The sequence below is a fragment of the Lepisosteus oculatus genome, chromosome 11, assembly GCF_040954835.1.
Source record: "Lepisosteus oculatus isolate fLepOcu1 chromosome 11, fLepOcu1.hap2, whole genome shotgun sequence".
NCBI lineage: Eukaryota > Metazoa > Chordata > Actinopteri > Semionotiformes > Lepisosteidae > Lepisosteus > Lepisosteus oculatus.
The window spans coordinates 14,519,870-14,545,326 of record NC_090706.1 but is presented as its reverse complement, the minus strand read 5'-3'; the positions used below and the strand labels follow the sequence as shown (position 1 = coordinate 14,545,326).

Here is a 25,457-nt window from a genome sequence, read left to right as displayed (position 1 = left end):
GGCCCTGGGACATGCTCCGTTTCCCGGAGTGGAGAAAAGAGCAAACCTGGAAGAGGAGCAGAAATCAAGCTGGAACGGAAAACCAGCTGCAGGATATTCCGTGCTCCGGGGTTGCTGCCCAGCCAGCGGTGCAGGGGTCTTCTGGTTGTGGAAGTCACCCGGCTCACCAGGGAGACTTGCCCTCGCTTCACACTCTCCAGCTCCGATCCTGGGACTCTGGAGCCGCCGTCCATTCCCAGCATCCCAGCTCTCTGCTCTGGGACCAGGAACTTCTGGTGCAGTGGCTGTCTCTGCCCTTCGGAGCAGGGTCCCGCAGACGGACACTTCCCGCTGTGTGCTCGCCCTCCTGGTGCACTCTGAGCAATCGCCCGGTCTCTGCCGCAGATGTACTGTTCTTGGTGGATTCGGAAAGGAGGAACAACCACAGCTGTTCTCTAGTCAATTTCTAGACGCGGTCTTTGAGCAGGAAACAAAAGAGAGGCCTATTTTTGGGGCATTGTCACAAGCGCATAATTACAGTGGTGTGAGACAATCTCACTGTCCAGAGAGGATGTGGTCACGTGAATCTGCAAGGCGATGTGCATCTTTTGTGACAAACAAGAGTCTTGGCACGATACAGCAGATGATCCTGTTGGTGTGTGTCTGGAGGTAGTTGGGTTGGTTTTTCCTAATTGTTGTGTGGAAAACGTGTAGCTTGAGCCCAAGTTTGCTCCCTCTAGCAATTGCACACCACCTCCAGCACTGGGCCAGCGCTGGCTATCCGAGTGTCCAGCAGGAGAGCTGATGGCCTGTCCACACTGGGGAGACGGGGTCAGTGACTGCAGCAGTGTGGGGACAGGCGCTGGCCGGAGGTGGACGTGGTCAGGTGAAGGGGAGCTGATGTGAGGCAATGCCAGGGGTCAGCAGGCCGCCCTGCTGCGAGGCAAGGCCAGCTGTGTCTCTCCCTCGTCCTTCTGCTCCCAAAGCTCAGGAATTATTGGAATGATGTCTCCTCTCCTGCCAAACCGTCCGGGTGTCCTCTCGGACCTGGAGTCAGGTTTGGGGAGGGGGGGTTCGTGATGCCCCGAGGCACTGTCCCAGAGGAAAGATCAGGCACTCCCTGGTTTCTGGTTCGAGTCTCCCAGCTCTTGCTGCTGTACCGCTGGGCTGAGTTCACTCGGTACGCCCTCTCCTCGCAACACACAGACGAGACCTCTGCGACAGTCAAGCTCTTCAGCCTGCTTTTCCCTCAAGCAGAATTCTCCCCTTTTAAGACAAAATTCTCGTCTCCAGATTCGAAAGAGAGGCCGGAGCCAGAATGAGTAAAACGGTCTTTTTAATTCTTCAAATTGACTTCAGTTCTCCCAGTTTGACAGAGCACATGGGCGATAACCAGCGGACGCCCTGTGGGCTGTTCTTCTGGTGGGTTACTCTGAGGCTGTTGGTCCCAAAGCCTTCACAAGCCGTTTGTGGGAGGATCCTGGGAAGAGTTCGGCTGCGTGATCCGAAGTTTCTCGAGGGCCATTTTTACAACAGAGGCTGAGGAGGACTGGCGCTCCTGCATCCTAAGACCAGCTCCCGCTGGTTGTAAATTCCTTCTTCTTCTGGGCGCTCCCCTGTGTCTTCCTGGGCGAGGAGAAGATTCACTGTGCTGCGGAGGACGATCGGACTGCTGAGGGACAGAAAGCAGTTGGCTTTCACTGGCCTCTCCTCACAAGGGCCTTTAGGGGCCCTGATGTGGAACGAGAAGGCTCTTGCTGTCCCTCTTGAAAAACACCACGCAGATTTAAACCTTCTGGGACGTTTTGGGTTGTGCGTTTGTTTAGGAGACGTTCTTATACTTCTTAACAGACAGTCAGTGCACAGGCCACATGCCTGCTGACGTGGGCCAGTGCTCCTGCGTGCACTGTGCGCGGTTCAGGAGTGACCAGAGGGTCCGTCTCTGGACGGTGCGGCTCAGGAGTGACCAGAGGGTTTGTGTCCGGACGGTGTGGTTCAGGAGTGACCAGAGGGTCCGTCTCCAGACGGAGTGGTGCAGGGATCTGCACGCTCATCGGCGCCAGCTGCCCCACAGCAGGCAGAGGGCATTCCTGCGGGCACCCATCACCCATTCCAGGGCGAGGCTAGGAGCAGAGGCTGAAAGACAGGGAAGCACGTCTTCCAGGCGGAGAAGGAAATGTGCTAGTTACACTGGAGGACAGCGAAGAGGGTGATAAGGCAAAGGCCTGTCTTTGAAATGTGTTGCGAGAGAGTTCCCGGCATGTCTTGCAGCACTTGAAGGCTGTCAGAGTGGTGTTGGAGCTTGACCTTTGCAGCACTGTTTATTTATGGATTTACCGCGACACTTCACAGCCGCCGCCGCTGCGGAGGAAGAGTGAGGTTTCTTAATGCTTGGCGACGTTTGTTTCTTCTGCTCGGAACGGAGGAGGAAGAGGAGGATTGGCCTGCCCTGCTCTGCCACACATGGTTTTAACTCCAGCTGACGGCTGGCTGGAGGCTCTCTAGCCCTGCAGGACGAGCGAGGCCCCGCTGCTCGTTTCGGCCTGGCTGTGTTTGTGCCTGCTTCCTTTTGAGCTTGGTGTTGTTCTGCGTGCGCACCACCCAGCTGGCTTCCACGTGTTGCCCATCACACGGAGGTCATAGACAATGACCGGCGGTAAGCCAGCGGTGAGTAATGGGCTGCCCCGGGACCCCCTGACTTGGGGGCGCCCTAATCTCTGCGGGCACCAGCACCATGAGAGTGCATTTCTCTCACTGCTTAGAGATCGGAGAAGAGTGTTTAGTCTGGGACTGCGGGCTCCAGTTACTCTCCAGGAGTTCTCAGGAATGCTCAACCTGCTTTTAAACCTCCTTTTAAACGGAAATGAAACCCACCCGACTCATGGGCCCCAGGGCAGCCAGTGTGAGGTGCCCTCTGGTCTGGGTTTCTGTGAGCTCATTCAAAACACACATGATGCTGGCGGGCGGCCAGGGGACCCCGAGATTTCCCCGCAGCTCGTTCTGCGGCCCACCTACCTGACTGACCATGCGGCCGTGTGTTTTCAATGAAGAGTGGAGGGGCTGGTGTCCGAGTGGCACGGAGGAGCTGCCTGGTCCTTTGTACCCTGTCTGAGCTGAGGGAGCACAGCAGCTCTGCGTTTTCATCACCACGCGCTTCTCTCGGCCCGAGTCGTGCTACACGACTCATGGTGAATGGTTTTGCAGTCGATTCCTTGTCAAGCTGAAAACAATTAGGATTGCAATAAAGTGTCTTTGGGGACAACAGTACCCCAGACGTCCTCTGGCTCCGAGCTCCTCTGCTTTCCTGCTCTGTCCTTGTGTTCTCAGGCTGGAGGCTTTGGAAGGCTTCGTGTTGTGAAACGTGTGGGGTCTGCTGGCTTTCAGAGCAGCTGAGCTCTTTATTACTGAAACACAAAACGTTCTCCGTCAGATCCCATATTCACTCGGCTACGTCTTCATCTCCTCGGGGCTTGAAGACATCTGTGTGTTAGACCTTTGGGCTTGTGGGATTGGAGGGCTGGTGGAGGCCCCTCACCGACTCCAGTTGCATCACTGGCGGTGTCTCCACCGGCCGGCGGGAAACGACATCGTCATGATCTTGCTCTGCGTTCACGCCCCTCCAGAGCCCGCGTGGCTGGTTCTGTATCGCTGACTGCGCGGTACTTCACATGGGTGACGTCCCCAACGACAGCATGGTGAGCATCATTAATTCTCCAAGGCTAGGCGCTGGTCGTTTGGCTTTCTTTGGGACGCAGGTGTTCCCGAGGTGTCAGAGATGCCCCTGGCTGATGTCCAGAAGTGGGACGGAAACGTTTTGTCCAGGTGCTTCCGTTGGGCCTGCGCACGGGCCTGGCCCTGTGCTTCAGGGAGCTTTCCTGCAGGGTGCTCCTTTAAAAAGAGCCTCTGGGTGCAGGAGCGTGGGAGGATTCCTGCCTGCGGTGCAGGAGAGTGGAGAATTTCATCAGCGATGCAGATCGCAGCCTCTGGGTTCCCTGCTGCTGCTCGTTTCTTTTACCCACAGTGCTCTCTGATTCCCGCGCGGTCTCTGCGACCTGCGACCTGCGACCTGCTCTAGCGGTGGTCACAGGAATGGCATCGAGAGGAAGAGGGAGCAGAGCCACAGGACTGCAGTACGTGACTGTCTCGGGACAGTCGCTGCCTGGCTGTGGGCTCGTGCGGAATCAGAGCAGGACGGGGGATGAGAGAGAATGTGCAGAAAAACAGCAAAAAGGAAGCAGCCTTAGAAGTTTGTTTTTTCTGGAAATACTTTTCAGATTTAGAAATCCTTTCTGTCAGCAGGCCCACGGGGGGGGTCGTGTCCCGCGGCCGGGCGCTGTGACTCTCTCCCTCCCTCCTCCCCTCGAAAGCTCGCAGCCTCCAGGCTCGTCAAGGAAACATTCGGCTCCAATTATCTTCCTTCGGCTTTTCTGGCGCAGTGGGAAAATGGCACAGGGCTGATCCTCGGTTCCCAGAGTCCTGGAGAAGGGAAATAGCCGTTTTAGGAAAGCGATTTACTTGGCAGGGAGAAGATTTTTCCGTCGTATGTTTTGTTTTGGCTTGTTTGAAGAGGCAGTTGAACTGGGTGGTGTGGTTTGCAGAGGGAAAACGAAGGAAAGGGCAGGAGATGGGGTCAGGTCTGGTCATGTTGTGGGTATTAATTTTCCGGAGACCTATTATTGGCAATTCTTCGGAGAGGGGAATGGGAGCCCGAGCCCCCGGGTGACCCCTGACGTCCTCGCCCGCCCTCTCCTCCTCTTCAGCAGGACGGGAGGCTGCTGGATGCTGTCTGAGCTCTACCTTTGATCTGCTCTCTTTAAACCGGGGCTGTGAAGGACGCACACAAACTCCCACGATCCTGGGAGGCGCTAGAAACAGCACAGCGGTCCTCTGCGATGGTTTTGGTTTTGGGAGATCGCCGCCCTTGTGGTGGCCTGATACCAAGAGGGAGGGTCGTGGGCGGGGAACAAACTGGCCTTAAAACGCTAAGGGCAGATTTCATGTGGCTCGCTGGGTTTGCTAGTGTTGTGACCTCAGTAGCTTTGCTTTGATCTCGGTGATCCAAGGTTCTGGTGCGGCCTTTTCCCGAAGAGGATCGTCAGCTTGTTCCATACCCCCACTACCCTTGGTGTAAAGAGCTGCTGCTTTAGTTGGCTTTTTTAAAGGTATAGACAGTGCAGGTATTTGTGCCGACAGTTTTCCGTGAACCTAACTATGCAGTGAGCCAGGCTCTTGCCTGTTATTTCGGTCCAGATGCGGGCTGTACAATTTAAAAAAGGAATCCTGCAGCTCTGCAGGTTCTGCTTGTTTGCACCAGCTAAACGAAAACACTTGAATGAAAAACGGTGTTCCTGCGCAGTGAGCTTGCGCAGCACCTCAGTGGTGCGCAGTCTGTGCCAGAAATCCCTGCTGTTTCAGGCACTGTCAGCACCACACATTCCTTTCTCCCAGGGCGCCAAGAGTTAATCACGGAAGAGCTGGCTGGCAGGGTACATTAAAATAAGGCTGCTCTCTAGGATGTGTTTATATCGGGCCATTAAAAAGGCCCTTTTATTTTTCCCCCAGCATCCGGTTTAGAAACTCTGCTTCCCAGAGCAGGGGGCTCTGGTTCAGCTCAGAACCTCTGGGCTGAAAGGAAACAGATTTGAAGACAAGCAGACGCCTCCTTCTTTCTGTTGCGAATTTACTTGAAAGGATACGGCCCCTCTGGCTCTTGGCGGGCTCTGGCAGCGCAGAGAGCCGAGTGTCTCTCATCCCTTCTGAGGGGCTTGTGCTCCTCATCCTCCTCCTCCTGCTCCGAGCCATCCGTGAGCCGAGCCCCGCGCACACAGGGAGCGGATTCCCAAATGGAGCGCTGGATTTAGAGTGGGATAAGGGAGGCCACAATGGGATGAAGAGAGGAAAGATGACCTCTGCTTGCTCTCTTAGTGCCTTGGTGGTTTTCTGGGATCTGAGCCTCAGGGTGTTGCTCTGTTGCTGATTCTCGCCATAGGCTGCTGTGCTGTGTACTGGACCTTGGTCCGATCCATCCCTGGGTCAGCCGATCACTCTGATCACTCTGATCAATCCCTGGGTCACATGATCACTCTGATCACTCCTTGAGCCAGCTGATCACTCTGACCAGTCCCTGGGTCAGCTGATTTCCTGGTCAGTCCCTGATCAATCCCTGGGTCAGCTGATCACTCGGATCAATCCCTGGGTAAGCTGATCACTCTGATCACTCCTTGAGCCAGCTGATCACTCTGACCAGTCCCTGGGTCAGCTGATTTCCTGGTCAGTCCCTGATCAATCCCTGGGTCAGCTGATCACTCGGATCAATCCCTGGGTAAGCTGATCACTCTGATCACTCCTTGAGCCAGCTGATCACTCTGATCAATACCAATTATGCCTGTACCCCGCTGCATTCGCCTTACCCACTTTCATCACACCAGTGCAGTAACGTTGGAATAATTAGGGCATAGCTGTTAACGAGCAGGCCATGAAATCGTTCTGAGCACTGTCAGGCCCAGAGGAAGGTGTTGCCCTCCTGCCTGGTGCAGGGGCACGTTTGATATTGCTGGTGTTCATCGCCTTGAAAGTCTTATTTTTGAAAGTTTCCAGAAGCTTAAGAAAATGAACAATTTAAAAACAATCCTGAGGGCTGCTCCACTTCCCTTCCACACGTCGGTCTTGTTTTGTCTTGAAGCAGAAGGACTGGTCGTCTTGGGGCTTTTGTCTCTAGACCGCGGAATGAAGCACAATCGAGCTTGTGGAGGTCTGTCTGCACAGAGAATCTGTGTTTTTCCTTCTTTCTGCACCTGTCCTCTCTTGCCAGGTTTTCACCAGTTTCCCACTGACCTCCCCTGCCAGGCAGAAACCAATATATCGACATCCGAGCTGAGGAACTCCTAATCCTGGGCCTGGCTCTGAGCTGTGGCAGCAGTGCCATCTAGTACGCCGTTTTAAAAGAGCACGTTTTTGGTGCTGGAGGGGGGGGGGGGGGCACGACTGTAGCTTTAAGATGGGGGGGGGGGGGTCGGCCTCTCCAGATCGTTCAGCAGCTCCCTGGTCAGATTTTAACTTCTGGAATGTAGATCTTCAGGTGGTCTGGTGGGGGAGGGAAGGGTTACATTTTTTAAACCCTTAATAAAAATAATCCTTTGTGTTGGGTTCCAAAAAACTATGCAAACTATGTCCTCATAGAACCCTGTCTAACCTCCCTCCCCCCCCACTTTAAACCATTGGTCTCGGTTGCCCCGACAACAGCTGAGGCCTGTTTGTCCTACTGTCCCTGTAGGCCTGAAAGCCTGGAGTCTGAGTACACTATGCACCCCCTTCCTCGCACAGACAATGAGGTTCTGACTACTTCAGCCCTTTTATCTGGGAAAAAACCCTTCCCCCACTTCTGATTTTTTAAGAGGGGGTGGGGGGAGGGTGCAAGCCATCTTTTGACATTTACAACCGGTCTGTGTGTGTAAGGGGGGAGGAGGGAGAGGGTAAAGTAGACCTCTTTTTTTAACAATGGAGTGTTAGTATTGATACTTCCACAATGGAGGCCCACAGCTCCCCTGCCTGCGGAGGACTGGGAGGAGGAGGAGGGGAGGTTTTTATCAGCCGGCTCCCACTGCAGGCCCTCTGGGATGGCTGGCATAAAGAATGTAAGAAAATCGAAGGTGGGGGGGGGCAGGTCAGGCCCCTGCTGTACAGCGGTTTGATCCCCTGTAGGACGAACCAGCTGTGTGGCTCTGCCTGCAGCAGGTTGTCTGGCTGAAGCAAGAGAAAGCAGCCGGTCGCTTAATATTCTGTAACCTGCACTCTTCTGCTCAGTTCCCGTTTACTACAAATCATCAGTCAGTTCACCTTATTGTCATTCTGCACTTATACAGATGTACAAGAGAGAACGAAATACAGTTTCTCCTGGCCCGAGATTCACAATACACTAGAAACAGTCAGCATAATCTCACACAACACAGAACACACATTGGGGGGGGAACCGACGATCATTAGCAGCTGTTGATTAAAGTCGTGTCGGTGTACAAGTAATCATGGTAGCACCGTCCTGAACCTGGTGCTGGTCCACTGCAGTTGGTAAAACCCGGACTGGGTCCAGCCGCTATGCAGCGGGAGTCTGACTGGTTTGGCTCCAGCTGTTCTGAAATGAGTGAAGGGGAATTCGGGCCGGGGAGGGTGTGCCCCCGACTCGCACACACCCTGCTGCCTTGCGGATGTTTCTGAGAAAGTGTTCTGAAAGATGGCTTTGCTGGAATTAAATTAGCTGCTGGGTGAAAATAAACCTGAGGACGCAGAAGCAGGACCGGCAGGGTGGGTGTGGGAAACGCACACAGCAGCGGACCTATGTGGGTGACAAGTGAACAGCAGGACAGCACCCCTTCAGAAAGACAGAGACCCCGAGATGCTGCTTACTGGCTCCTGAGCATTTGCTCCTTTTTAAGAGCTTCCTGCTCTTCCTAGACTAAAGCCCGAGGCACGCTGGTCCCGGGGGGCCGGGGAGAGCGGAGCTCCGGGATTCTGGGGTTGACTTTGGGAATTGCGGGTTACAGTTGGGATTGTGTTGCCGACGGGAAAGGAGGTGAAGCATTTCCTGCCCTCAGGAGAGGACTGAGGCAGGATATATAACAGCTTTACAAGCCTGTGTACTGTTCCCGGGTCTGGACACCCAGAGCAGCTCTCTGAGGGCGGACAATCCCATCGCACCCAGAGACGTGGGGGGGTCCCGTCCCGCGCGGCCCCGTCCCGCTCAGTGGGTCAATCCTGCGTTTACCTGCTTGAGGTCTTTGTTTTGGCAATGAAAAAAAATCAATACTACGCAAATTAATTAATATTAAACGCCTGCCATACAAGGGCATGCTAATTACAGCAACAACCACCCAGACAAGATGCCTCCAGCAGGGCTGCTTGTTCCAGACACTTGCAACTCTCCCTGTAAAGGCGTGCCTCTGGTTTTCAGTCTTAACCTGCAGTCTGTGCTAATGATTGCACCATTGTGGGCAGTGATCGCGAGTAAGTGTGAATCAAGCATTCACTTTTTCACAGCTGTTCTCTTTGCGTGTCATCTTGCTTCAGCACTGGCCAAAATAGTGTAGTTCCAGATGCCAGATTAGAGGCCTTAAGCTGTTTTACTAACACACTGGGCTGTCAGTCCTCAGCCCAGTCTTTTCAGGGCTCAAATGTGGGCTTTGAGTCACAGAAACTATAAAAGACGGGAGTTTACAGAAAGTTTGGAGAGTTTCTCAGGGAGACCTTCAAGGTGTCACACACTGTCGCTGAAATATTCTCCCCAGTTTCGACTTCAAAGGTACAAGCAAAGCAAGTGCTAAAATATCCATACAGATATTTCATTTTTTCATTTCAGAAGTTTCTCTGGAGAACGGTTCATTGTCCTTCTTGTGCAATTTCCGCAGAGGAACTTTTGCAATAACGTCGGATTTTTCATGCCGTTTTCCACACAATCCTGGCAGGCGCAATAAAAAAACACCAGACGGATTTGAACTGCTGGCCGTGTCCAATCGCTGCCCCCTTCCCTCGGCTACACGGAGACCGTGTCCTCGTTAATTATGACAGATGTTGACATCTGCAGAGCTGCGCCCAGCTGTCGGGGGGTGTCTCAGTGCTTGGACACGCTGCGGATCGGGGCGTGGAGATTCTGGGCAGATTCCCCTCTCCTTTCTCCTGCTGCTGGGGCATGGCCAGAGCCCTAAAAACACGGAATTCCACGACCGATCCGAGGATCTCGTCCAGCTGTTTCTTGAGAGGGTCCAGGGTATGGGCCTCACGAACGTGGCTGGGCATCCTGTTGCACACCCCCACTGCCCTTAGCGTAAAAAAAAGCGCCTGCAAGTTAGCTGATGCCGAGTCTGTGACACAGCGGTGTGTCTCGGAACGGTCCAGTACCTGGCCAGTACCAGTAGCCAGCTTGGCTGTGGTGGAGCGCCGAGCTGGAGGAGGAGATTCCCGATGCTGCCTGGAGTTTAGGGAATTGTGCATGTTGATATTTTTGTGTGTGTTTAGGACTTGGAGACCCGCTGTGGCAAACGGCTTCGTTAAGACCTGTCTTATTACCCTACTTGGCAGTGCTGCCTCCTGCCAGTGCTTCCAGGCTTTCTGTGACAGAATTCCCATCTATCCCATCCTCTCATTTTTCTAAGGGAATGAGCAGGAGTGCTGCAGCATTCCAGATCCTGCTGAGCTTCTCCAGGCAGAGTGCTTGGCCCAGCGCTTCTATTCTCTCGGATAATTCTCTGCTCCCTGTCGTGGAGCAAACAATTTCCAAGAAGAATAAGAATTATGAATCAACCAGCCACCAGAGCTGTTGAGCTCTGGATGTGAAACGCTGACTCCCAGCAGCCTTGGGTGGGTCTGAGTGCTGCGCGGTGTGATGAGGGCAGTCCATCGCCATCGCTCAGGGAGGAAGCTAAGGAAGTTGTGCCGCTCTGTGAAGGGAGTTTTCCAGATCTTTCTGGCACATGCCCCAGGGAGAGGAGTCAGAATCAGGGGCAGCTTAAACTGGCATCTCTGCTGGTTCCCCTCTCCCATCTCTCTGCCCTCTCCCTTCACTCCATCTCCTCCCCCTCTGCCTCTTCTCCTCTCTTCATCCTCTCACCCTCTTCTCCTCTCACTCCATCTCCTCCCTCTCCTGTCTCCCTTCTCGGTCCTCCTCTGTGCTTGCTGTCTCCTCCCTCCTGCTCTGTGCCGCCTGGCTCCTGCGGTTCTGATTCGAGCGGGGCCGAGCCCCGGATCGCCGTGACGCAGATCCAGTCCAGCGGAGTGTGGCTCCTGTTTCACCGAGCGTCCTGACGGGCCACAGGCGCCCCGCTCCGCCCCGCCCCTCGGGGGCCCCTGCTACCCCCCGAGACGGAGCTTGACCGCCCCCGACAGGAAGTCGCGCGCCGCTCGCAGAGTGACGTGAGTCCGCAGGTGTCCGGGGTGTGAGCTGGGGAGGCTACCCCAGGGTGCCATGCTGAGGTCTGGCCAGGTGCTGGCGATGGCTGGACCAGCTCTGCAGCGGTGCTACTCCGATGGCAAGCCACGTGTGGCGCTGTGTTGCTTTGCCTTGTGTTGTGTGTTGGCTCTCTAAAGCACCTGTGCTGGTTTAACAACAGCTGGGAAATAACAAGGTTTTGTCTGCACATCAGACTCTTGGACTCCGTTTATGGGCTAAATTCTCAACGTCTTTAACACCTGCAGCACCCTGCTCTCCTGTTTCTTTGTCCAGGGGACCTGAGGTCTGGCCACTGTACATCTATAGACAGAGGGTCGGAGCCTGGCAGTGTCGGTCTGCGGTCAGCGGTGCTCCGTGACCTTGCTCTGTGTTTGGTAGAGGGTGGCGTTGGGGATGGGTTGGCTTTAGAAACGACTGTCTCTTCAGTTTCAGTCAACCCAGCTGCCTGCTGATGTGGCTGGGAATCTGCTCCTTTTGGGTTGATAGTTGGTGCAAAAAATATGGACCATATATTTGGTCATATGAAAAATATCTTTCCCAGGATTTAGGATGTTTCATTTTAACATCAAACACAGGATGTTTTATTTTCAGAAAGGTTTTCGCAAGAGTAAGGATATTCTCAGAAGTTTGACTGCTTTTGCACTTTTCTTAGAATGGGGAGAAACGTACCTGAAGTCATGCTTTTTCAGGAGCACCTATGTGATGCTGAGCCAGGACTTACTGTAGCGTCTGTCTGCGGTGTGTGTGAACTGGGGGGCTGGTCTTTGTAAAGACGTGTCTGTGTGCCAGTGAGCAAGGCGCCATTAAGAGGTTTCTATTCCACAAACGCTTGGTGTGAATTTACCCAGAGGAGGTGTCGTATCGCTTTCAAGCATAAGAAAATAATGTCAGAAAACTTTGCCATCCAGTTTTCATCTTAAAGTCTGAGTTTCTTTGAAAAGCGAGGTAAAAAATTGCTGTAATTAAAATTACCTCACCCCTCCCCTCCCCCTGCTCCAGTGGGCTCTGTGATCCCCAGATTCCAGACATAGTTAATTTGCTTCTAAATAAACCCAGCCAAGCCGTGATGAATACCCAAGGACAGGGGTCAGAGCTCTTTTCTTCCATTTGATTGGTGGGATGTCAGGCTTGCTTATTGGCCTGTGAGGAAACCATGGCAACAGGGATTGGGGCCTACAATAACATGGCTGGGGATTTCAGGCCTGGAGACAAGGGATTACAGAGAATATGACATACCCGCTGAGGGGAGGCAGCGGAGGGGGCAGAGAGGGGCTGGGGGGGGAGAGCCTGGGGGGTGGGGGTCCTGTACCCTCTGTGCCCCCTCACTCTCTTTTCTCTTAACCTGGGTGGCATTATCATCACAATTAAGACGGCCGACCTTTGGCATTTGACCTTGCGGTGTGAAATGGATGCAGGGGAGGGGGCTGGCGATGCAGAAGCTCGAGCGCCGCGCTCCTGCCTCCTGCTCTCAACCAGACGCCGTCGTATTTCAGCGGGGAGAGTGGGGAGGGGGGGGTGCAGAACCTCTGGGCCTTGAGCAGACTGCCTCTGCGCTCGGGGATCAACGTCTTCCCGACTGTTCAGTTCGCAGGACAGGCAGACGTGCACAAATCACGGGGTTCGACTCCGCGGCCCCGCAGGAATCGGAACGGTTCCTTGGCAAGGTGTCTCCGATTCCTGCTTTGCGGCCGGTGAAGGAGCCAGATTTATGTCTTGGCGACGGTCCTCTGAGGCCGGGAATCCATCCATGTCCTCAGCTTCCCTCCGGCCCCTTCTGAACCCCGGTGCCAGTGGAATGGGGTGGGTTGTTGGGGGGGGGTAGTGACTCCATGCTCGACATTCCTGAAACTGGGATGCGGAAGTGATAGATGATTGCCCGATTGTTTCCATCTGCATCCTTTTTCTTGTGGTCTCTCCCTTGCCATGTGCTTCCCATTTAAAGTAAAACATGCCTCCGGGCTCAGAAGGGAGCTCAGCTGCTTCTTCCCGAGCGATAGCTATAAAAACGGCACCGCATCTGTCTTTGCTTTCCGGCCTGCTCTCCTCTCCTCCAGACTCATCCCGGAGTCAGCTCCGATGGATGCTTGCCATGCGTTAAAGAGAATCTGGGAGGTGAAAGAATGTGATATTCAAGTGGAATGCCCTTTCAGACTGGAAGAATTAGAGAACAGCTTTTATGTGCAAAAATGAGTCCAGTTTCATGAGATCTTATCTGCAAAGGCTGTGGCTGTAAGTTGACACTGCAGGACGTGAAGCTGCCAGGAAGCCCTAGTGGCTGTCGCACAGTCTCGTCTGTCTCGGCGCTGGTGTGATGTTGACTGCTGTTCTAGGTGGGCTCCTGCTTAGTGCTGGGCCTTAGCTGGTCCGGCACTGAAGACGAAGGGGGTTATTATACCAGGAGGTTCCCAGTCCCGCAGCTCTGCCCCCTGACTGCCTAGTGTGAGTGTCCCTTGTCCTCTGTCCCTCAGGGGCGAGATCCAGCTGTCATCAGCAAATCTGCACCCCCAACCCCCCCACCCAACCACCCTAACCACAAGAGCCGAAAAGGTTTCATCCCAGGACTGGGAGGGGCTGATTGTGCTTGGAATGCTTTGGATGCTTTTGATCGTGGAAGACAAAGGCCATGGAAACTCTGAAGCAATTAAAAAAAACAAAGGCAAGATTTTGCGGTCTTCCTCAATGGAAAAACACGTGTGGAGAAGGAATGGCAGTGGGCAGGAGGCCTGTGTGTGTGTGTGTTTGGGAGTGTGCCCTCCTCAGTGCTGCTCTCTGGCGCCCTCTTCCTTCAGGGAGTGACATCTCCTCGCCCTCGCCGTTGCCCACTGAGCTGTTCTCCGATTGGGAACGGCAGGGCAGAGGGGTTGGCTGGCTTTGAATCACACTGCCCTTCCTCGTCCAAGCACTCCCTTAATTGCTTAATTGACCAGGTAATAGCGATTTGACCCCAACTTCTCTTGCTTATTTGAACCTGGAGCTGCAGACATCTAAAATAGTAAAGGACTGCCTGGAATAAGGCCAGGGCTCCTCATCTTTTGCTTGTTACAGTGTTTCCTGTGTTCCAGTCTTTCTACTTTGACGGTAGCTGCCATCCACCTTGACTTCTACAGGACTCCTCAGGACACTGTGGGAGCCTTGGCTTGGGGAACAATTTTACTGTTGTGCTGCAATATTTTACGGGGAAAAATGGGCAATGGTGTGACATTAATTTCCTTCCCCTGTGAGCTTCCTGGCATGGTTTTTTGAGTGCTGTTTTTAGACGTTGCTTCAATTCCACTTAATTGTCGTGAACGATAACCAAAGCAGAAAGAATAAGAGAGAGAGATGAAACTGTGATGAAGTCAGAGGCCATACCTCCTTTTACAGCCTCCAGTTGTCTGGGCTGAATTTGTTCTCCTCGTACGGCATCGGAAGAGCTGGCCGTTCTAGGGAATTGTGTAAGTTGAGCGTGCTTTGTGTCAGGTGTGCTGGTGTCAGCTTTCTCCCCGACCAGTAACATCTGAAATTTATTTTAAAAACCGACCATGAAGAGAGTTATCAGATCATCCCATGGGTGACGCAGACGTCCACAACAATTGGAACAGCTGGGCGTTGTATTTCCTGGCGTGCGGAGAATTGATTTATTTGCGCAATGGGATCCTCTTACATGGAGAAAAGAGAGGCTGACAGAAAAAGAGAGTTAGAGAGTTGTGATATGAAGTTTAAAACCGCGCCCTCTCTCCCTGGCTTCACTTGTGCTCTTTGAAGCCCCACGGTGTACCTGCCTTTAATGATCACAGTGCGGACTCACAGTGCACATATTGACTCTAGTACAGCCCTTCTTTTGTGCATCAAAGATGCTTTTGTGCATGGAAGCTCTCCTCTGTAAAGCAGTGCTGTAAACCCGTCTGTTCTAGAAATGGCGTTCTGTGGTTCGGCTCGGTTACTTGCACAGGGCACAGGATACGCTGGGGAACTTCGCCTCTGGAGGTTTTGACTTGTTCCCTCCAGTGTCTGCTACTCGTTCTCAAGCACCTCATCCCGCTCAGGGGTTACTAGTCGGCACTAGCTGCTGCCTTTTCACAGAGCTGCCTGGCAGTCCGTCTCGGGGCTCGGGAGCAGCCCTCTCCAGACCTGTCCCGCGCTGGTCCAGCTCATCTGTCTGCCCACGGCTCTGGCAGCAGGAGTCTGCAAGGCGAATACCCGATCCTGGCGAGGGCGGGGACTCGATTCTGCACGGTCTGCCCGGAGAACAATGTCTCCGTTGATCCTGTCGGGCCCGGGCGCTCTCGGAAACGAACGAGTTGGAAACGCCGAAGCAGACGGCGGACTCCGGGTCCGAGCCGCGCCAGAACGAGGCCGCAAACGAGGCCGAGGGACGGAGATTCTGGAGCTCGGCGTGCTAGAGCACGGCGCAGGAACGCTACAACTCCCGAAGTCCTGCTGTCCGCTCTGCTGCCATCCGCTCCCAGTGCGCGGTAGTGGGCGGTGGGTGTGTGTGTGTGTGTGTGGAGGAAGAGGGGAAAGCGCGACAGCTTTCTCATGCAGAGAGAAGGCAGGGAGCGGGATGCAGCAGCCGGCTCGGTGTGAGTGAGGGGCTCCAGCTGTGGGAATGTTTGCAGAGTGAGGCCGTGACGGGCGGCTGACAGTGTGGGAAGAGCAGCTCCGACCCCTCCCCCCCCCCCCCTTCAGACCAGCTTCGCAGGGCACGGCTCCGGATCTTCCCTCTGCCGGGGGCTCGTGCTGGCGGTTCTGCGCCGCCCCGGGCCGTCTGCTGAGGGGCAGAGCGTGCGGAGAGGGAGGCGGCAGAGGCTGTGGTGTCGGGCGCTTAACGCAAGGGGGCCTGATGGTGAGAGTACGGTTACTCTTTTATACGCTCAGGGCCGAGTGTGACAGCAGTGTCTCCAGTCCAGTCAGGGGTGTGTCAGTGTGTGAATTCAGGGGGAGTGTGAGAGGAGAGGGACAGCAGTGTCTCCAGTCCAGTCAGGTGTGTGTCAGTGTGTGAATTCAGGGGGAGTGTGAGAGGAGAGGGACAGCAGTGTCTCTAGTGCAGTCAGTGTGTTTCAGGGCAGTAAGATGGGGTGAAATGGGGGGAGTCCATGCTAAATGTTCATTGAAGCCACAGGTAATTAACCCTGCTCCCTTCCCAATGCAGGGCTGTATGTCAGGGGTCAGGGTGGCATGCGGGGGTTAAGTCTGTTTGCCCTCAGCTCGTTTATAAGGTGCCAAGATCTGCGGTAAAGGCGCCACAGACCCACTTCCCCAAGCGAAGCCAGCGGTCTGGTAACACAGCCAAACCCCCAGCCCGTTCCCGGGCCCGACCAGAGCGCCTGCACAGGCCCAGTCCTGCTGCAGCTCCAGACGCTTAAGAAAACACCACCAGGCCTGGCTCCCGGCCCCTCCTCGTAAATCACGCAGACCTCCGAAACGTAAGCTCGGAAACTCTTCCTCTCCGGAGTCAGCCCTGGAAAGGCACTGCGACTGCAGTCTGTCCTGACGATTGATGGATTAATAGGCTTCAGTATGAGCCTGACAAGAATGGACTAAAATGAGAAAATCAGCATTAGAGTGTAAATAAATGTCATAATTCAGACAAAATACCTCCAGCTATTTGTGTCTCGTACAATTTAACTTAACTGTCGAACTAGGAGAACACACACGTGGCACTGTGCTGTAAAATTCATTTGGATGTGTGCGTTTTCCATCTGTGTGGCTAAGACAGAACATGATAGTCATTAATCCCCAAATCCTCAGTTCCATGTACGTGGACATGAGTGCTTGCTGAGCAACAGAAGTCATGTTTGAAGGACAGTTAATAACAGCTCTGTGGATTTCCAAGTCGACAGTGCAATGCAGACCTGAGGATGCAGGCGTGGACTACAAGAAAATGCATCAGAGGTGGCACCTCTTTATACAAAGGGTTGTAGGAGTGGGGACCGATTTGCCCAATCAATACCCTGTTTGTTTTTAAAGAAGCGGCTGGATGGGATCCTTAAATCAATTGGTTACTAACCAACCACCAGACAAGCCGGGTGGGTCAGATGGCCCCCTCTCAGATTCGTGACCTTATTTCCAAAACCCCATGTTCTGAAAGAACGTCAGGGCCTAGGCGAGCGTTGCAAAGCAAGGTGCAGTGCAGAGAGGGGCTGATTGTGGACTCGCCACTCCGAGAGGGAGAGGAGGGTCCGAGGAAGGCGGCTGGGGCCTGACCGAGCCTGATGAAGACGAGTCACCTGGCGCGTGTCCACAGGGTTTGAGAAACAGAATTCCGATGAGCCGGCGGGGGCTGGGGTGGGCAGGGTGGAGGATCAGAGGAAGTTGGTGACCCACAGTGGCCCAGGCACAGGGTGTCTGTGATCAGTCAGTGCCCTGCCAGCAGCTCCCATGGGCTCGAGAGACTGCTGCTGAACTCATCCTCGGCTGTCTACAAGCTAGAGATGGGATTTATCTTGTGTTCGTTCACAGCTGATTAATCACCCCACTCCTTTCACGGAAAGATCACATACCTGTACATCTCCTCAGAGCCTGGTTAGCCTGCTTGTGACCGTGCAGCTAATTGTGGATGTAACTAATGTTAATAATGATAATGTTTCTTTATTAGCCCTATACAATTTCTTGCATTAGGAATTTGTCTTTTCGCATACCCCAGCTTTTCTCCATGAGACACAGACACACAGACAGGGAGAGAGAAGCTGGGGGTCAGAGCGCAGGGTCAGCCAATATACGGCGCCCCTGGAGCAGTTGGGGTTAAGGGCCTTGCTCAGGGGCCCACTGGAGTAGGATTCCCCTGTCGGCTGTGGGATTTGAACCAGCAACCTTCCAGTCACAGGGGCAGATCCTTAGCCACAGAGCCACCGCTCCGCCCGCAACTGTGGACCTGTGCGTGCTCTTGGTGTGAAGTGGACATGATATTATTGATTGTTTCCATTTGTGTTCTTGCATCGCGACACCAGATCAGATTCCTTGTATGTGTTAATGAAATTAAGGGACCAACTATGCAGCTGAGGCTGGCAGTGGAACAGAAACCGGACACACCAGGCCCCCCAGGCAGCGTGTGACCCTGACGTCCGCTCTGTCCGTGCTCCCGCCACACTCACCCCCTCCTCCTCCCCTCTCGTGTGCGCAGGTGTCGCCCCGGATTCATCGGGGAGCTGTGTCAGTTCCAGGACCCCTGTCACCGGTCGCTCTGCGTGAACGGAGGCACGTGCAAGAGCTGGGTGTCGGAGATGGCGGCGCAGTACACGTGCGTCTGCCAGCGAGGATTTCGAGGTAACGGCGCCCCGCCCCGGGACAGGAGTTCCCCATGAGGCCAGCGAGCCAGTCCGTGGTGTGCGGCCCGGTCCGGCCCAGCTGAAACGTGCTTGAGCTTCAGAAGATCGAGCTTGTTCTTCCTTCTCCCGTGAGACCGGCACCCTCAGATTGTGACTGGCAGCTCAAGATTTATCTCGAAACTCGAGACCTTGGTTTCTGGAAAAAAAACGTGATTCTTGTGCTTCTTTTTGTTATTTTAGAGAACTAACCAAAACCACTTTACATATAATCACCATTCCTCAGCCTTACTTTTACAGTACACTTTAGACTACACACAAGCAAAAAAAGGTCTATTCCTATTTGTTCCCTTGTATTTTACAATTATATAACTTTTAAACAAAACTATATACATTCAAAACGAGGAAGGTGTGCTCTGATTTATTTGATCTCTTTCGGCACAGTGAAGACACGCTGGCAGACTGTGGCCTCTGTAAAGAGTCCCCTCAAACAGAAACCAAGCAGCTCCGTAGGTGAAGCGCGAGTCCGTGTGTCCGAATCCCCCTAACCCTGTCCTCTTGCCCTCCAGGCCAGCACTGCTCCCTGATCGACGCCTGTGCCACCAACCCCTGCGCCAACGGTGCCCGCTGCACCAACTGGAACAACCGCTACAACTGCTCCTGCCCGCCGGGCTACCAGGGCAAGAACTGCCGCAGCGACATCGACGAGTGCCGCAAGCCCGGGGTGTGCCTGAACGGCGGGGTGTGCGTCAACACGCCGGGCTCCTACCGCTGCCAGTGCCCGCCGGGCTTCAGCGGGCGCGCCTGCGAGGTGCCCTCCGTGCCCTGCGCCCCCTCGCAGTGCCTGAACGGCGGCACCTGCCGGCAGACCAGCGACCTGGCCTACGAGTGCGCCTGCCTGCCGGGTACGAGAGCCGCGGGGACGAGGCGGGGGGTGGGGGGGAGCTCGTGCAGGAAGTCGAGTACTTCCTTCCCGGATCCGTGGCGGAATGCAGGAACGCCGTCCCCGTGCCTGAGCTCCGCGCCGCCCGTGGCTTGCTCACTCCCCAGGAGACTGATCTCCTTCTCTCCGGTCGCGCTACTGTCCTGCTGCCTTGCTGGCGGTGGGCCGCGGCTGTCAGAACAGCGGGAATTGAGTTCCCCGCGGGTCTGCGTATCCCCCGGAGGGCCGGACAGGAAGTGGCTCTCGCAGCGGGAGGAAGCAATTGAAAGTGAAGGGGTTTGGGACAGGAAAGAGGCCCTCCTCTCTCTATTACCGCCCTCTCATGGCTCTGGCGCGACAGGAAGACCCGGCGCTTGCCCGGAGTGCTCCAGTGCAGACGACGGGAGAGATGAGTGTCTTCCTGTTAGATTCCTGTTAGATTTGCGGGGAAGGGAAGGACCCGAGAGGTGCATTGTTGACATTTTCCAACCGATGCGTCCTTGCCCTATCGGCTTGCTAATCTGAATTTTTAAAACGGGTGTCTTGTGTCCAGTTACTGGGGATGCAGCCTTTACTGCTCCTCCCTGTCTTTGGCAGGGCTGTATCTGGGGGTGATCCCTGAATGAGGGGTCCCCTGGCTGAGTACTTCTCCGTCAGGAGATCCGCTGTCCTGGTCGTGGCGCCATTGTGCCGCTGTTATTTTTGTTTTGGGGCGTGCGTTGTACCAGATGTTAAGATTTTTCCCCTTCTCTCCCTCGCTTTCTCTCTTCCTCCATCTCCTGCTCTCCTCGACCCAGGGTTCGAGGGGCATAACTGCGAAGTGAATGTCGACGACTGTCCGGGCCACAAGTGTATGAACGGAGGGATCTGTGTGGACGGGGTCAACACCTACAACTGCCAGTGCCCGCCAGAGTGGACAGGTACTCCCGACCTCTTTCCGGCCGGACCTTGTGTCCAGTTCCATCTCGGGAGCTCTTGATGTGCTCGGCCTTGACAAAAAGCCGTATTTCTCGGGTTTCGAGCACCATAGATTAAAAAAATCTGCAGGGTCCAGGATCACGAATGCCGAAATGTAAGCCTATGTCCTGAAATATTCTGCTAGTTAAGAGGGATTTTCCAAATTACTGCTGGCCTCCCTTCCCCTCTCTGTAAGACTTGTTAAAAAGGCTTTTAGAAGCAGAACTCTGAAAAGCTGCCCATATGGGCGTGAGAAGTTCTGTCTGGTGCTTCTGCTATCCTCGCTGTGTTGTGTGCAGAGGGAGAGGCTGATGGTCCCAGAACCTTGCAGGACAGAACAGGTCACGCGTGAGAGGAGACCCGTCGGGACAGTCTGGTTTTGTTGGACCGCTGGTGGTTCTGGTCCGAAGCAGACACCCTGACGGGGTGCTGCATGTGTTTGCAGGGCAGTACTGCGCGGAGGATGTGAACGAGTGCCTCATGCAGCCCAACGCCTGCCACAACGGGGGCACCTGCTTCAACACCATCGGGGGGCACACCTGCGTCTGCGTCAATGGCTGGACGGGCGAGGACTGCAGCGAGAACATCGACGACTGCGCCACCGCCGTCTGCTTCAACGGCGCCACCTGCCACGACCGCGTGGCCTCCTTCTACTGCGAGTGCCCTGTGGGCAAGACAGGTACAGCCTGCACCTCTTGTCTGGCCCAGTGTCTGACTGTCCACTCCCGTCTATCTGTCTCTGGGTCTGTGTGTCTGCCCTAGTGTCTGTCTGTCTCTGGGTCCGTCTCACTGGGTCTGTCTGTCCCAGTGTCTGACAGTCAATCGATCTGTCCCAGTGTCTGTCTGTCCTCTCCCGTCTGTCTGTCTGTCTCTGGGTCTGTCTCCCTGTCCCAGTGTCTGTCTGTCCACTCCTGTCTGTCTGTCTCTGGGTCTCTGGCCAGTGTCTGCCATTCTGTCTGTCTCCCTGTCCCAGTGTCTGTCCACTACTCTCTGTCCACCCCTGTCTGTCCCAGTGTCCGTCAGTCCACCCATCTGTCCCGGTGTCACACTTCCTGTCCTGGGTCGGTCTATCTGTCTGGTGCTGTGTCTGTCTGTCCCAGTGTCATTCAGCCTGCCTGCCTGCCTTCCCCTGTGTCCCTTCTCCTGTGATTGTTCCTCCTCTGTCTGTTCCCCGTCCACGTTGTCCCTATCTCTTCACTTCGCTCACTCTCGCTCCTCCGAGAGGATGGGTTCCCTCCCTCTGGGTCTTGTCTCGCTCGGGCAGGTGATCCTTCTTTTAGTTCTTGCTGTCGCTGACGCTGCCCCCTGTCCCTCTGCGCAGGTCTGCTGTGCCACCTGGACGACGCCTGCGTCAGTAACCCCTGTAACGAGGGCGCGGTGTGCGACACCAACCCGCTGAACGGCCGCGCCATCTGCACCTGTCCCCCAGGCTTTTTCGGAGGGGCCTGCGACCAGGATATGGATGAGTGTTCCATCGGTAACTCCTTCCCCTCTTCACACACCCCTTCTTTATAGTCACTTAGCTGGACAGGTGTATAAATATTACTGGAGCAATGTCGGTGAAGTTCTTTGCTCAGGGGTCCAACTGCAGTGTCTCGCCTGGAAGTTGAACCCACAAAGCTTCTGGTTCCGAGTCCACAGTCATGAACCCTGCACCCAGTTCGGTGCACATTCTTCCGCAGTCCAGAAAGCCTGGAAATCGCAGCCCCGGTCCGTCAAGGTGGGACGCTGCTGTCGGACCCCAGCCAGCTCTTCAGGACTGTCCCCCTCAGAAGCGGAGGACAGGCCTCTCAAGGGGACGGGGGGTGATGAGGGGGTCTCGGCTCGGTGACCAGTGGCAAGCTGACTCTCTCTCGGGGCTGGGCTGGGCGGCAGGCAGTGGTGGGGCTGCAGCTCCCCTGCCTTTGGAGAAGCAGCCAGTGCTCCCGACGTCACGTAGGTTTTCCTAGGACTGGGGCCGCGGAGGAGGGGCGGTCGGGTCCTGAGCTCTTCCCGCGGTTTTTCTTCCAGGCGCCAACCCCTGCGAGCACTTCGGCAAGTGCGTGAACACGGTGGGCTCCTTCCAGTGCCAGTGTGGGAACGGCTACACCGGCCCGCGCTGCGAGATCGACATCAACGAGTGCCTGTCCATGCCCTGCCAGAACGACGCCACCTGCCTGGACCGCATCGGGGAGTTCAGCTGCATCTGCATGCAAGGTGAGACGCGCGGATCCTGTTCCGTAGCAGCGCGGGCCGCTCCGGGGTTTCCACTACCCCGTGTTGGGTAGATCGGCGTGGACAGACGTCAGACCCGGCTGCGCAGGTCGGGGCAATTCAGCAATCGAAAGGTTCGGCAGTGGACTCGGACCGATTCAGCCGAGTCCCAAGCCTCTCTGCCCGTCCCAGAGCTTTCACGCCCGGAGACGCAGCCCAGGAGCAGGGGAGGAGCTGGGTTAGTGCCGTCGGTGCGATCTGCACCTCTTCCTGCCGCCGTGCGCTCTGTGACTGCAGCAGACGTCAAGAGCACTTCTCACGCCAGATGTGCAGCGTTACGGCGAGCAACCGCGGAGCCTGGTGCTCGTTTGCGCACCTCTGGGAGCGTTTTAGAAAGCAGCGCATTTGTTCTGCCGGAGTGGGTACAGCGCAGGGGTGCGGGAGGGAGGACTCTTGGACAGCGGACAATGGCTGCGGTGCCGTCGGCAGGGAGCCCCGACTCAAAGCTTTCATTGAGAGCCCTATACGTTGGGCTGGGGGGAGGGGTCTGGGAGAAACTGTGTGTCTGGGGTCTATAGGCCTGCAGACCTGCTCTCTCTCGATTGAGAGGCAGTGTGCGTGGAATGCTAATGGGGTTTGAAGTAGTGGGAATAGAGCACAGCACAATGGGAGCTCTCTGTGTTTATCACTGTGCCCCATATAGAGCGCTCGTCCATTCCCATCATTAATTTCGGCTTTTACCAGACCCCAGGCTGAAGGTGCAGACGCCGCCTGCCCTCTGAAAACCCCCCTTTTATAGCCTGTGCCCTGGCCGTTCGACACTGTGCTGAATTTCTGAACCCAGGCCCTGTTCCGGACCTGCCAAGGCCCGTGCAGTGCCAGCTGGCCTGATCCGAGAGGCTCTGGTGAAGATCCGGGACAGAGGGTTGTCGGGGGTATCCCTCAAACCCCTCGCCTGGTTCTGCTGTACTTAGAAGCCCCCTCAATGAGCACCCCCCTACATGCAAGCCCGCCACAGCTCGTTTGCCTGGTGGTCTCTGCGTGAATCATGCTGAGGTTAGCCTCGTGCATTGGAGAGGTCTGTGATGAAAAAGAAGTGACTGAACATGAAGCAGGGGCTCCTCCTATTTTACAGTCCTTTACTGTCACCAGCTAAGGCAGTTGAACAAAGCTTCTCGTTGCAGAGGGAGCACGCATCTATACAGCATGCGTATGGGAGTAATTCTGAGTGAGGAACCTTGCTCAAGGGTAGCACAGCAGTGTGCCAGCTAGGATCTGAACCCACAACCCCCTGGGCCAGAGTCCAGAACTGTAACCACTGCCCCTCCCCACAGGAAAGCTGGGTTATGTCCCAAACAGGATTTGAGCCAAAGCTCTTCGAGTTACAAAGAGCTCTGTCCGTTTCACCTCACGTCATCCATTTTGTGCTTGGTGCTGTGTTGCTTTTTGAGTGAGGGGATTTGGGAATGGTGTTGTGGAGTGTGCTGGGTGCCAGCGGGATGTGTGTTTGAGCCTGCTCTGTTTTGTGCTTGGTGTTGTGTGGTGTGCTGGATGCCAGAGGGCTACGTGTTTGAGCCTGCTCTGTTCTGTGCCTGGTGTTGTGGAGTGTGCTGGGTGCCAGCGGGCTGTGTGTTTGAGCCTGCTCTGTTTTGTGCCTGGTGTTGTGGAGTGTGCTGGGTGCCAGCGGGCTGTGTGTTTGAGCCTGCTCTGTTTTGTGCCTGGTGTTGTGGAGTGTGCTGGGTGCCAGCGGGCTGTGTGTTTGAGCCTGCTCTGTTTTGTGCCTGGTGTTGTGGAGTGTGCTGGGTGCCAGCGGGCTGTGTGTTTGAGCCTGCTCTGTTTTGTGCCTGGTGTTGTGGAGTGTGCTGGGTGCCAGCGGGCTGTGTGTTTGAGCCTGCTCTGTTTTGTGCCTGGTGTTGCGTCGAGCCCGCTAGTAGCAGGGGCGGGTGGGGGGACAGGCTGGGGGGAGAGAGAGCACCAGGTGCCAACTGGATGTGTCTGTGCCCTCCTCCACACACACACAGGCTACACGGGGACGTACTGCGAGGTGGACATCGACGAGTGCGAGAGCAACCCCTGCGTTAACGACGGGCTGTGCAAGGACATGGTCAACGGCTTCAACTGCACCTGCCTGCCAGGTAAACGGCGCCTGCTGCTCCCTCTCCGCTGTCCTGCTTCCCCTGCAGCCCCTCTCCATCCGATTTCCTCTGGGCCGCAGACGAGCAGACGAGCCTCCCCGCTGGCAGGAGGCAGGTTGAGCGATTGTGCTTCTCGGCGAGTGGGGAGCTGCTTGATGGTTTTGGGATTTCAGCCTTGGATGCGACTGGCTTCTTGCGAAGACGATTAGATCTTGGAAGGGCAGCAGTGGGCTGCGTGCGGCTCAGAGTGCTGCCGGATGCCCTCGTACCCGTGGCGGGGCAGGAGTGCATGGCACCTCCAGCGCGAGCTGGGCCGCCCCCCATCTCCCTCTCAGCCCCGGTGTCGCTTTCCCAGGGGTTAGAAGGGGGTCAGGGTGCAGCAGCCCTCTCTGGGGTCCTTTGAAGGCTGTCCCTGGTGGAGCAGCGCTGACAGGCAGGGCCTCAAGGCCGTCTATCTCCCTGCCTGCACAAAGACCCCATTGTGTCCTCACCAGCCTCTCCACCTCCCCCCCCCTTCCCAGTCCACCGGCCTCTCTCCACCGCGCAGTGCACAGGAGCCACAGAAAACAGCAGTCTCTTAATGAGATTCTTTTCCAGCTCCCAATTTACATCTGGGGCAGACACACCACAGCCCCCTGCTCCGCGTACAGCTATTGAGACTGCAGACTTTTTTTTTTGGGCAGGGAAGGAGGGGCGAGGGGGGCGGGGGGGACAGAAGGGAGCCGACAACGACTTGGAAAAAGGGTGGAAAAAAAATTGGAGGACAAATCTATTGTCAATCAGCTTGCCGTCTCCATACATTAGCCATCCCCTCTCCGACCCCGCTGGTCTCGCCCTTCGCTCGCCGAGGCCTCTCGGCCGCCCGAAGTCCCTGCCCGGCGCTGCTCCCGTGCCCGGCTCCTGGCGGTCCGCACTTTCAGCGAGGAGGGAGCGGAATATTCCGGGCGTCAGTCACGTTTGGCCACCCCTGTGCTCTTTTAAGAGCTTGCCGAAGCAGGGGTGGTAGTGGGAAGACCCGGACGGGTCAGTCAGTGCAGCCGTTTCAAATTGAGAGAGCGCCCCCCAGCGACTGAACTCCGCTGCTCCGAGAG

The 25,457-nt window shown here is 55.5% G+C and overlaps 1 protein-coding gene across 2 annotated transcripts in view; it reads left to right on the top strand.

Annotated features, from left to right (window-relative positions):
* The window catches only part of notch3 (notch receptor 3), a 54,153-nt gene that overhangs the window by 8,890 nt on the left and 19,806 nt on the right, over positions 1-25,457 (top strand). Inside the window, exons 1-8 of one of the 2 annotated variants that reach the window (XM_069195747.1) lie at positions 1,831-4,109; positions 18,018-18,160; positions 18,729-19,064; positions 19,879-20,001; positions 20,484-20,717; positions 21,360-21,515; positions 22,049-22,234; positions 24,253-24,366. In XM_069195747.1, the coding sequence (XP_069051848.1) occupies positions 4,069-4,109; positions 18,018-18,160; positions 18,729-19,064; positions 19,879-20,001; positions 20,484-20,717; positions 21,360-21,515; positions 22,049-22,234; positions 24,253-24,366 (1,333 nt within the window). In that variant the 5' untranslated portion in view covers positions 1,831-4,068. Of the gene's footprint in view, positions 1-1,830; positions 4,110-18,017; positions 18,161-18,728; positions 19,065-19,878; positions 20,002-20,483; positions 20,718-21,359; positions 21,516-22,048; positions 22,235-24,252; positions 24,367-25,457 lie in introns of those variants that run through there. The other variant, XM_069195746.1, reaches the window with a different exon arrangement.